This window comes from Budorcas taxicolor, chromosome 18 (genome assembly GCF_023091745.1).
Source record: "Budorcas taxicolor isolate Tak-1 chromosome 18, Takin1.1, whole genome shotgun sequence".
NCBI classification, from domain to species: Eukaryota; Metazoa; Chordata; class Mammalia; order Artiodactyla; family Bovidae; genus Budorcas; species Budorcas taxicolor.
This window is the reverse complement of record NC_068927.1, coordinates 58,328,821-58,339,444: the sequence shown is the minus strand read 5'-3', so window position 1 is coordinate 58,339,444 and position 10,624 is coordinate 58,328,821. Positions and strand designations below refer to the sequence as shown.

The 10,624-nt window shown below is 48.2% G+C and overlaps 1 protein-coding gene across 1 annotated transcript; it reads right to left on the bottom strand.

Annotated features, from left to right (window-relative positions):
- Positions 1-1,618: 1,618 nt before the first annotated feature.
- LOC128063367 (myeloid cell surface antigen CD33-like) lies at positions 1,619-10,340 on the bottom strand. The gene is made up of 7 exons (XM_052656101.1): positions 10,304-10,340; positions 9,859-10,239; positions 9,377-9,655; positions 9,081-9,125; positions 7,360-7,456; positions 5,656-5,737; positions 1,619-1,789 (listed from the first exon to the last, which is right to left on the bottom strand). The coding sequence occupies exons 1-7, from the start codon at positions 10,338-10,340 to the stop codon at positions 1,619-1,621; spliced, it is 1,092 nt and encodes a 363-aa protein (XP_052512061.1).
- Between the last annotated feature and the right edge of the window lie 284 nt (positions 10,341-10,624).

The following is a 10,624-nucleotide window of genomic DNA, read 5'->3' as shown; positions in this document are numbered from 1 at the left end:
AGTCCCTTGGACTACAGGGAGATCCAACTAGTCAAACCTAAAGGAAATCAGTCCTGAATATTCATTGGAAGGACTGATGCTGAAGCTGAAGCCCCAGTACTTTGGCCACCTGATGCGAAGAGCTGACTCACTGAAAAAGACTCTGATATTGGGAAAGATTGAAGGCAGGAGAAGGGGACGACAGAGGATGAGATGGTTGAATGGCATCAACAACTAGAGGGACATGAGTTTGGGCAAGCGCCTGGAGTTGGTGATGGACAGGGAAGCCTGGCATGCTGCAGACCATGGGGTCACAAAGAGTCAGACATGACTGAGCAACTGAACTGAACTGAAGCCCACTTGCCGCCTTCTTACCACCTTCCAGAATTCTCCTTGGTTGTCTCTTGCACCATTTTGGGGATTTATAGTTGTGAACAGAGGGCAGAAGCTGGGAAATGCAACAGGAACCATACAGCTTGAAAAGCTTAAATACTTACTATTTGTCCCTTTACCAAAAAGTCTCCTGACTGCTGACCTGGAATATCAGGTTGAGAAGCTTGCAAATTCTTCTGTTGGATTAAGGAGAGAGAACAATCTTTTGGTTATGGTCTGCTCTAAGCTTTAGGAAATTCTCTAAATGGCATTATTTGATTTTGCCTATAGCAGGAGTAGTAGGAGGTAGAGAGGATGGAAAAAGAAAATTCAGGAATGGAGAGAGATGATGCTGGAGGTCAAGTCAGGGAAGGGATCCAAGGGAGAGTTCTGAGTAAGAGAGAGGCTGACAAACGTAACCGATGTGGTACCCAGGGACAGGACCAACCCAGCTCGGGGTGAAATGTGCAAACAAAATAATAATGTTGCCCACCATCAAGCCATCATCCACAGCAGCCTGCCCTGCTGCTGTGCCCTGAAGAGAACTCAGGATGGAGAAAAACAGTACTAGCCCTAGATTATTAAAATGCATATTTAAGGAACAATTTCCAATGGACTCAGACTTTTGCATCCTCCCATACATACAAAAGCACTAAAATCATTACCTTGAGGTATCTGATTTTTGTGATTAGCAGTGATCTTTTGATGTTCAGTTACACGTTTGTTTTCAGCAAAAACGCCTATATATCCTGGCTCTTCCCTTACCTCTACAGAGCAGCTCCTTGGAGCTATCTGAAAGGCTGTCTCCCAGGCTATAGTCCTCAGTAAGATCCCCAAATAAAGCATAACTCACAACTTTCATGTTGTGTGTGTTTTTGTGTGTGTGTCTGGTTGTTTTCAGTCAAAAGTCACAATGTATCAAGACTTCTGTTGCATATTTCATACTTCCATTTAATCCTCACAACAGCCCTGTGAGGCTGGACTTCTTATGTTTGTTTCACCAAAGCAGGAAACCAAAGCATGGTGGATGAGGGTCAGGGTAGGTGAGTCACAAGATGCTACTTTCTTAATAAATGAATGAGCATGGATGTGATCCCAGGTATCTGTGATTGCAAAGCCTAAGACATATAGCAAGACACTTGCAGGCAGTAGTTCATGAACCCACTGCTGATGGGTATGTTAGGTCTCCAAGAATTAGCCTGTGGGTCCTCCTTCCTGCGGAAGATATGGACGTCCCGACGCTGAGGCTCATACTGCCTTCGGTGCCTCACTTGATCCTGATCTCTGCATATTCCGAGTGAGGGCTCTCCCGAGGCTTCTCCCCACGGAAGATGATGGAGGAATAATGCAACTCCTGCTCCAGCTCCAAAGAGGGGGTGGCCCCTGCATAACTTCTGGGGTCAGAAGATTCCTCTGACTTGGACTCCTGCTGGTGATCCTGTGCGGAGAGAAAGAAAGGGGTCACATCAAGGTAGTTTTGGGATGAGAAGGCAGAGAGGGCCCATGAAGTGAATTTGACTCTGGGACAAGCACTTATTCATTCTTCCATTCTGTTATTAAACATTTCTCCAAGTTCTGTTTATGCAATCATACAACAGATATAAGGCTACAGATTGTTTTGCAACTCTACAGAACACTCACATAGACCTTTGTAGAAAATAATATTATGTTACTGGCTCAGGGAATCCACATCTGCCTCTCCGGCACTGTAGGCAGATTCTTTACCACTGAGCCACCTGGGAAGCCCTATGTGGAAAATATTATGTTATAGGGAAACTCTTAAAGAATGATAGGGACAGAATGAGGGACAGAACAGGTGATTAAACAGTTAATCCCACTAGGGCATTGTAAGTAGAAAAATATGGGAGACTCCTGTAAGTTAATGATTACTCGAGAAAACAGATTTCAGTTCAGTTCAGTCACTCAGTCATGTCCGACTCTGCAACCCCCTGGACTGAAGCATACCAGGCCTCCCTGTCCATCACCAACTCTCGGAGATTACTCAAACTCATGTCCATTGAGTCAGTGATGCCATCCGACAATCTCATCCTCTGTTGTCCCCTTCTCCTCCTGCCTTCAATCTTTTCCAGCATCAAGGACTTTTCAAATGAGTCAGTTCTTCACATCAGGTGCCCAAAGTATTGGAGTTTCAGCTTCAGCATCAGCCCTTCCAATGAATATTCAGGACTGATTTCCTTTAGGATGGACTGGTTGGATCTCCTTGCAGTTCAAGGGACTCTCAAGAGTCTTCTCCAACACCACAGTTCAAAAGCATCAATTCTTTGGCACTCAGCTTTCTCTGTAGTCCAACTCTCACATCCATACATGACTACTGGAAAAACCATAGTTTTGACTAGACGGACCTTTGTTGGCAAAGTAAAGTCTCTGCTTTTTAATATGCTGTCTAGGTTGGTCGTAACTTTTCTTCCAAGGAGTAAGCGTCTTTTAATTTCATGGCTGCAGTCACCATCTGCAGTGATTTTGGAGCCCCCCAAAATAAAGTCTGACACTGTTTCCACTGTTTCCCCATCTATTTCCCATGAACTGATGGGACCAGATGCCATGATTTTAGTTTTCTGAATGTTGAGTTTTAAGCCAACTTTTTCACTGTCCTCTTTCACTTTCATCAAGAGGCTTCTTAGTTCCTCCTCACTTTCTGCCATAAGGGTGGTGTCATCTGCATATCTGAGGTTATTGATATTTCTCCTGGCAATCTTGATTCCAGCTTGTGCATCATCCAACCCGGTGTTTCTCATGATGTACTCTGCATATAAGTTAAATAAGCAGGGTGACAATATACAGCCTTGATGTACTCCTTTTTCTACTTGGAACCAGTCTATTGTTTCATGTCCAGTTCTAACTGCTGCTTCCTGACCTGCATACAGATTTCTCAAGAGGCAGGTCTGGTATTCCCATCTCTTTCAGAATTTTCCACAGTTTATTGTGATCCACACAGTCAAAGGCTTTGGCATAGTCAATAAAACAGAAGTAGATGTTTTTCTGGAACTCTCTAGCTTTTTCAATGATCCAAGGGATGTTGGCAATTTGATCTCTGGTTCCTCTGCCTTTTCTAAATCCACCTGAAGTTCACGGTTCATGTACTGTTGAAGCCTGGCTTGGAGAATTTTGAGCATTGTTTTGCTAGTGTGTGAGATTACTGCATTTGTGCAGTAGTTTGAACATTCTTTGGCATTATCTTTCTTTGAGATTGGAATGAAAACTGACCTTTTCCAGTCCCGTAGCCACTGCTGAGTTTTCCAAATTTGCTGGCATATTGAGTGCAACACTTTCACAGCATCATCTTTTAAAATTTAAAATAGCTCAACTGGAATTCCATCACCTCCACTAGCTTTGTTTGTAGTGATGCTTCCTAAGGTCCACGTGACTTCCCATTCCAGGATGTCTGGCTCTAGGTTGGTGATCACACCATCGTGATCATCTGAATCGTGAAGATCTTTTTTGTACAGTTCTTCTTTATATTCTTGCCACCTCTTCTTAATATCTTCTGCTTCTGTTAGGTCTGTACCATTTCTGTCCTTTACTGTGCCCACCTTTGCATGAAATGTTCCCTTGGTATCTCATAATTTTCTTGAAGAGATCTTTAGACTTTCCCATTCTATTGTTTTCCTCTATTTCCTCACATTAATCACTGAGGAAGGCTTTCTTATCTCTCCTTGCTATTCTTTGAAATTCTACATTCAAATGGGTAATATGTTTCCTTTTCTCCTTTGCCTTTAGCTTCTCTTCTATTCACAGCTACTTGTAAAGCCTCCTCAGACAACCATTTTTCCTTTTTGCATTTCTTTTCCTTGGGGATGGTGTTGATCCCTGCCTTCTGTACAATGTTAGGAACCTCCATCCATAGTTCTTCAGGCACTCTGTCTATCAAATCTAATCCCTTGAATCTATTTGTCACTTACACTGTATAATCATAAGGGATTTGATTTAGGTCGTACCTGAATGGTCTAGTGGTTTTCCCTACTTTATTCAATTTAAGTCTGAATTTGGCAATACGGTGTTCATGGCCTGTGCCAGTCAGCTACCAGTCTTGTTTTTGCTGACTGTATAGAACTTCTCCATTTTTGGCTGCAAAGAATATAATCAGTCTGATTTTGATACTGACCATCTGGTGATGTCCATGTGTAGAGTCTTCTCTTGTGTTGTTGGAAGAGGGTGTTTGCTCTGACCAATGCATTCTCTTGGCAAAACTCTATTAGCCTTTGCCCTGCTTCATTCTGTACTCCAAGGCCAAATTTGCCTGTTACTCCAGGTATTTCTTGACTTCCTATTTTTGCATTCCAATCCCCTATAAAGAAAAGGACATCTTTTTTGGGTGTTAGTTCTATAAGGTCTTGTAGGTCTTCACAGAACCATTCAACTTCAGCTTCTTCAACATTACTGGTTGGGGCATAGGCTTGGATAACTGTGATATTGAATGGTTTGCCTTGGAAATGAACAGAGATCATTCTGTCGTTTTTGAGATTGCATCCAAGTACTGCATTTCAGACTCTTTTGTTGACTATGATGGCTACTCCATTTCTTCTAAGGGATTCTTGCCCACAGTAGTAGATATAGTGGTCATCTGAGTTAAATTCACCCATTCCAGTGCATTTTAGTTCACTGATTCCTAAAATGTCCATGTTCACTCTTGCCATCTCCTGTTTGACCACTTCCAATTTGCCTTGATTCATGGACCTGACATTCCAGGTTCCTATGCAATATTGCTCTTTACAGCATCGGACCTTGCTTCCATCAACAGTCACATCCACAACTGGGAATTGTTTTTGCTTTGGCTCTGTCTCTTCATTCTTTCTGGAGTTATTTCTCCACTGATCTCCAGTAGCATACTGGGCACCCACTGACCTGGGGAGTCCATCTTTCAGTGTCCTATCTTTTTGCCTTTTCCAACTGTTCATGGGGTTCTCAAGGCAAGAATACTGAAGTGGATTGCCATTCCCTTCTCCTGCTTAACCACAAACCAAGCAGGCTTGCTTAGCAACAAAACCATGCAAAAGAAGCCCACGACCTGTCCCTCAAACGATAAAACAATGGTGTGATTGTGTGGTGTGGCATGAACCCTCCTCTTGGGAACTATAATAACTGTCTTTTCCATGGCCATCATCTCCTGATCTGTCGGCCTCACATATTTGAATAATAATGAATCCTACATTTTCAAACAAGCAAGAAGGGGAAGAGGAGGAGCTCATTTCTGGACATGCTGAAAGAAGCATGGCCATGGGCCACCCCATGCACTGGGGGGATACACAGGGCAGGCTGTGTTGCCAGGGTACCCGTGTCACTCACCAGGGAAACTGGCTCTGCGGCAGAGTAGATGTCCTCCATGTCCACTGCGGTCTTGGCTACCTTCTTCCTGTAGATCTTCACTCTGGTGAGACAGAGGGTTTGTGACACAGGGTCACTCTTTTGAGGCTGGAGTGAGTGCTTAATGCAGGTCAAGTGTAGGGCCAGACCAATATATCCAAAGAAAACCATAATTCAAAAAGATGCATGCACCCCCATGTTCGTTGAAGCATCATTTAAAATAGCCAGGACATGGAAGCAACTTAAATGTGCTTTGACAGAGGAATGGATAAAGAAGATGTGGTACCTGTATACTACGGAATATTGCATGCATGCCTGCTAAGTCACTTCAGTCGTGTCCAGCTGTTTGCAACCCTATGGACTGTAGCCCGCCTGGCTCTTCTTCCATGGGATTCTCCAGGCAAGAATACTGGAGTGGGTTGCTGTGCCCTCCTCCAGGGGATCTTCCTGACCCAGGGATTGGATCCATGTATCTTATGTCTTCTGCATTGGAAAGTGGGTTCTTTACCACTAGCGCCACCTGGGAAGCCCTACACGTGAATATTACTGGCCATAAAAAAAGAATGAAATGCCATTTTGCAGCAACATGGATGGACCTAGAGATTATCACACTAAGTGAAGTAAGTCGGACAATTATCAGTTGCTCATTCATGTCTAACTTTTTACAGCCCCTTGGATTGTAAATCACTAGGCTCCTCTGTCCATGGAATTCTCCAGGAAAGAATATTGGAGTGGGTTGCCATTTCCTTCTCCGGTGGATTTCCCTGACTCAAGGATTGAATCCAGGTCTCCTGCATTGTAGGCAGATTATTTACCATCTGAGCCACTAGGGAACCTGAAGTCAGACAGAGAAAGACAAATATCGTATGATATCACTTAAATGTGAAATCTTAAAAAAAAAAAAAAAAAAAAGGTACAAATGGACTTATTCACAGAACAGAAATAGAGTCACAGATGTAGAAAGCAAACTAATGGCTACCAGAGCAGAAACAGGGGGAGGAATAGGTTGTGAGATTGGGATTGACATATACACACTGCTATGCATAAAATGGGCTTCCCTGGTGGCCCACTGGTAAAGAATCTGCCTGCCAATGCAGGAGACGCAGCTTCGATCTTTGGGTTGGGAAGATCCCCTGGAGAAGGCAATGGTAACCCGCTCCAGTGTTCTTGCCTGGAGAACCCCATGGACAGAGGAGCCTGGCGGGCTACAGTCCATGGGGCCCCAAGGGGTTGGATATGACTTAGAGACAGCACAAGCACGATGCATAAAATAGATAAGTAATAAGAACCTTCTGTACAGGACAGGGAACTGTACTCAATACTCTGTAATGACTTATAAGGGAAAAGGATCTAAAAAAAGAGTGGATAGATGTATATGCATAATGGATTTGCTTTGATGTATACCTGAAATTAACACAGCACTATAAACCAACTATACTCCAATAAAAATTTTAAAAGGGTAGAGTAAGTCCAGGAGCCTTTATCACAAAACTGTAACAAGGCCCCCCCACCCCCACCCCACCAGGTCCTGAATGTCTAGGATCAGGGCTGGGAGCACTGTCACGCCTGGCTAGGTGGCTACTAGCTGGATTCCCATTACCCCTGCAACCCCGCCATTGCTCTGGGGCCTCGAAATCCCTCCAGGCCCCTCTTCTCCTCCACTGGCCCACACCCAGCCCAGCTCACGCGAAGAAGATGAGGCCGAAGCAGAGAACAAGCAGCATGGTGACGCCAGCTCCCACGATGGCCCCCTCAGTCACTCCTGCCCCTGTCCCTGATTCCCCTGCAGACGAGAGAGACACTTGGAGAATTCCAACCTTGACTCCTCTCCTCAGCATGCAGAGAGGGTATCCCGCCCCTCACATGCAGGGTCCAGCCGCTCAGTTCCCCTTCCCCTCTCAGAACCTCAGCCTTTTGCAGAAGGGCACAGTCTAAGCGGCACTTGCCTCTCCAGCCCACACTCTTCCAACAAACTTCAGCTCTCCTTGGAGTCAGCTACTTCGCCATCCAGGGTCTCCATGTAACAGACCCCAGACCCGGCCACAGCAGAGCCCTGAGGCTCTGAGCCCCATGGACATTCCAGACAGACAGCGAGTCTTTGGGGGATGCTGAAAGGCCTTGCACCTCCTTCCTTCCAGGGAGGGTGTCTAAATCTGCTCTCCCGGCCTCTGTTGGCACTGTCACTCAGAGTTCACAGTGGTGTTTTGAGCCTCCAGAAGGAAGTGGAAGAAGGAACCTTCTCGGACCTTCATAACAGATCCAGACGGTGCTCCTGGCCCTGCCTGGCCAAGCCTCCTGGGACCCCAACACTCAAGATGAGGTACATCTGGACATTACTTGTCAGTGATTGGATGGGCACTGCTGAGAGACTGCTGATGGGGCTCACTGTCCAGTTGTCCTGACCCGTGGGACTAGAGCAACGAGGGGAGCACTGGGCTCCAGAGAGGGGTCAGCATGAAGGCTGGGGTGGGGGGTGGTGCTGACAGTCAAAAAATGGCCCAAAATAACACTGGGGGGCAATGAAACCACTCTGAGTGACACTCTAATGGTGGGTACATGTCATTACATCTTTGTCCAAACCCATGAAGTGTACCCCAGGTGGTACAATGGTAAAGAATCAGCCTACCCATACAGAAGACACAACAGATGCAGGTTCCATCCCTGGATCAGGAAGAGCCCCTGAGGTAGGAAATGGCAACCCACTCCAGTATCCTCACCTGGAAAATTCTATGGCCAGAAGGGCCTGGGCAGCTACAGTCCAGGGGGTGGCAAAGTGCTAGACATGACTGAGCATACACGAACACATGAGACGTGCAATGCCAAGAGTGAACTCTAACATCAGTCATGGGCTTTGGTTGAAAAGGATGTGTCAGTGGAAGTTCACTGTAACATGTACCCTAGGAGTGGGGGGGATGTTGGTGAGGGAGAGGCTGTGTGTGTGTAAGAAAGTGCAGGAAGGGCAGGGGAAGTCTCTTTATCTTCTGATCAGTTCTGTTGTGAACCTCAATGTGTTCCTCAAAATAAAGTCTAATTCATAAAAAAAAAAAAAAAGCCCGCTGAGGACTTCAGTGATTGGTGAAGGATAAAGAGCATGTTTAGTCTCAATCTGTTCCTCAAGATAGAGTCTAATTTTAAAAAATGCCAGCCGAAGACTTCAGTGATTGGTGAAGGGCAAAGAGCGTGTTTAGAATGGGCAGGGAGGAGGATGTGGGTCACTTGGCAAGACCAGAATTGGAGGATGTTGGAGATGAGACCTAATGGGGGCTTCGGTTTCAACGTAGGACCCCACTCAGGCCCCATGATTTGAATGTGGGCACACCATGTGAAAGTGCAGCTCTGAGCCAAGCTGGCAGAGACCCCACTCCAATCAATGCCCCACGGGGGAGGGGGAGGGGACTCCTTCCTACCTGTGCCATCCCCTGCGCAGATATTGCTTCGGTTCTGTGAAGCACCTAGTACAGGAAGAAGGCATTTCCCTCCTCAGTTGGGGGGAGGGGGTGGGGAATGGAGTGAGGCAAGTGTAGACATCCCCTCCCCCCACACACAAACCCAGAAGCCACAAAAATCCAGGAGGGATAGGCTTTATGACTCTCTAGCCCCTTCCTCAGCAGGGCCTCCAGGACAAGAGCACCTCGCATCCCCAGCCTGGCCCCCCTGCCCGGCACACCCTCAGAGCTCCCGGGCATCCTCACCCCCCACTCACAGGTGACATTGAGCAGGATGGTCCGCTCCACCATCGCCCCGCTTGTGGGCAGCTTCACCTGACATGTGAGCCTGGTGCCGTGGTCCTGGGGCCGTGGGATGAGGGTGAGCACTGACGAAAAGGGGGTCCTGGGGCCCAGGGAGCTTGGGGCAGCTGACATCCAGGAGAAGATGGGGGGCATGGCCCGATCACAGGCCCAGGGCACAGAGCAGGTCAGGTTCCCTGGGCGGCCGGGCTCCAGGGCCCCCGGGCTGAGGACATGGGGCTGGTGGGTGAGGGCTGGTGAGCGGAGGGGGGAGATGGGAGGTCAGGAGGAGGCTTTGAGGTGTGGTCCCCCCAGAGAAGCTTCAGGCTTCAGTCCAGCCCCTCCCTCTGAGCCCCCACCTGCTTTACCCTCAGTGCCTCCCAGGAGGGGCCCCCACCAGCCCTGCCCTGGGACCCCCATGACCCCCACTCTGGCCTCTCCCAGATCCACTGCTTACCTGTCACATTCAAGACGAACCATTCAGACCTGTAGCTCCATTTCATAGTTCCTCTTTCCACACGAAAGAAGTAGGAACCTCTGTCGCTCTTCCTGGCGTCTCTGATCTCCAGGGAGCAGTTTTTGTTCCTGGGGTCCCCGAGGAGGTGGAATCGGCCCTGGCTCTCCTTCTGAACTTCACGATCTAATTTGTTTGTGGCCACGGGGGCATCCATGGATACCTCGGCCCCTTCCCGGAACCAGTAGCCGTGAGCTTGGTCAGAGTCTTTCCAGTCTTCCCTGGGATAGTAGAAGGAGCAGGGCACGCGGACACACAAGCCCTCCTGCACCGACACGGCCCGCGGCACGTGCAGCTGGAATCTCGGATCCTGAGCCAGGGACCCTGCGGGGAATCGAGGATCAGCCGAGCCCCCGCCCCGCAGACCCCCTCCCCGCCGTCCACTCACCCGCCCATAGCAGCGGCGGCAGCAGCAGCGGCAGCATGTCTGAGCAGGAGGGTGTCTGGGCGTCCTGTGTGTGAAAAGAGAAGGGAAGGGAGAGGGAGGTAGGGCTGCGGGGAGACCCGAGGGAAGCTGCGGAGGAGCAAGAGACTCTGTTCACACAAGAGGAACTTCAGAGCCGGAGCTCCTCCCCCTCCACACACAGCGGACGGGACACCCCTGGGCCCAGAGACCCCGGAGACCTGCCCAGCGAGGAGCAGACAAGCAGGGGACCCCCGTCCTGACCCCCATCTGGGGCTCATCCATCCAGCACCAGAACTCGGACCT

Coding starts and splice junctions, on each gene's coding strand:
- LOC128063367 (XM_052656101.1), bottom strand. CDS start 10,340: ATGCTGCCGCTGCTGCTGCCGCCGCTGCTATGGGCGG. Junction 10,240..10,303: donor GCCGCCGCTGCTATGGGCGG/GTGAGTGGACGG, acceptor GATTCCCCGCAG/GGTCCCTGGCTCAGGATCCG. Junction 9,126..9,376: donor CATCCTGCTCAATGTCACCT/GTGAGTGGGGGG, acceptor TTCCTGTACTAG/GTGCTTCACAGAACCGAAGC.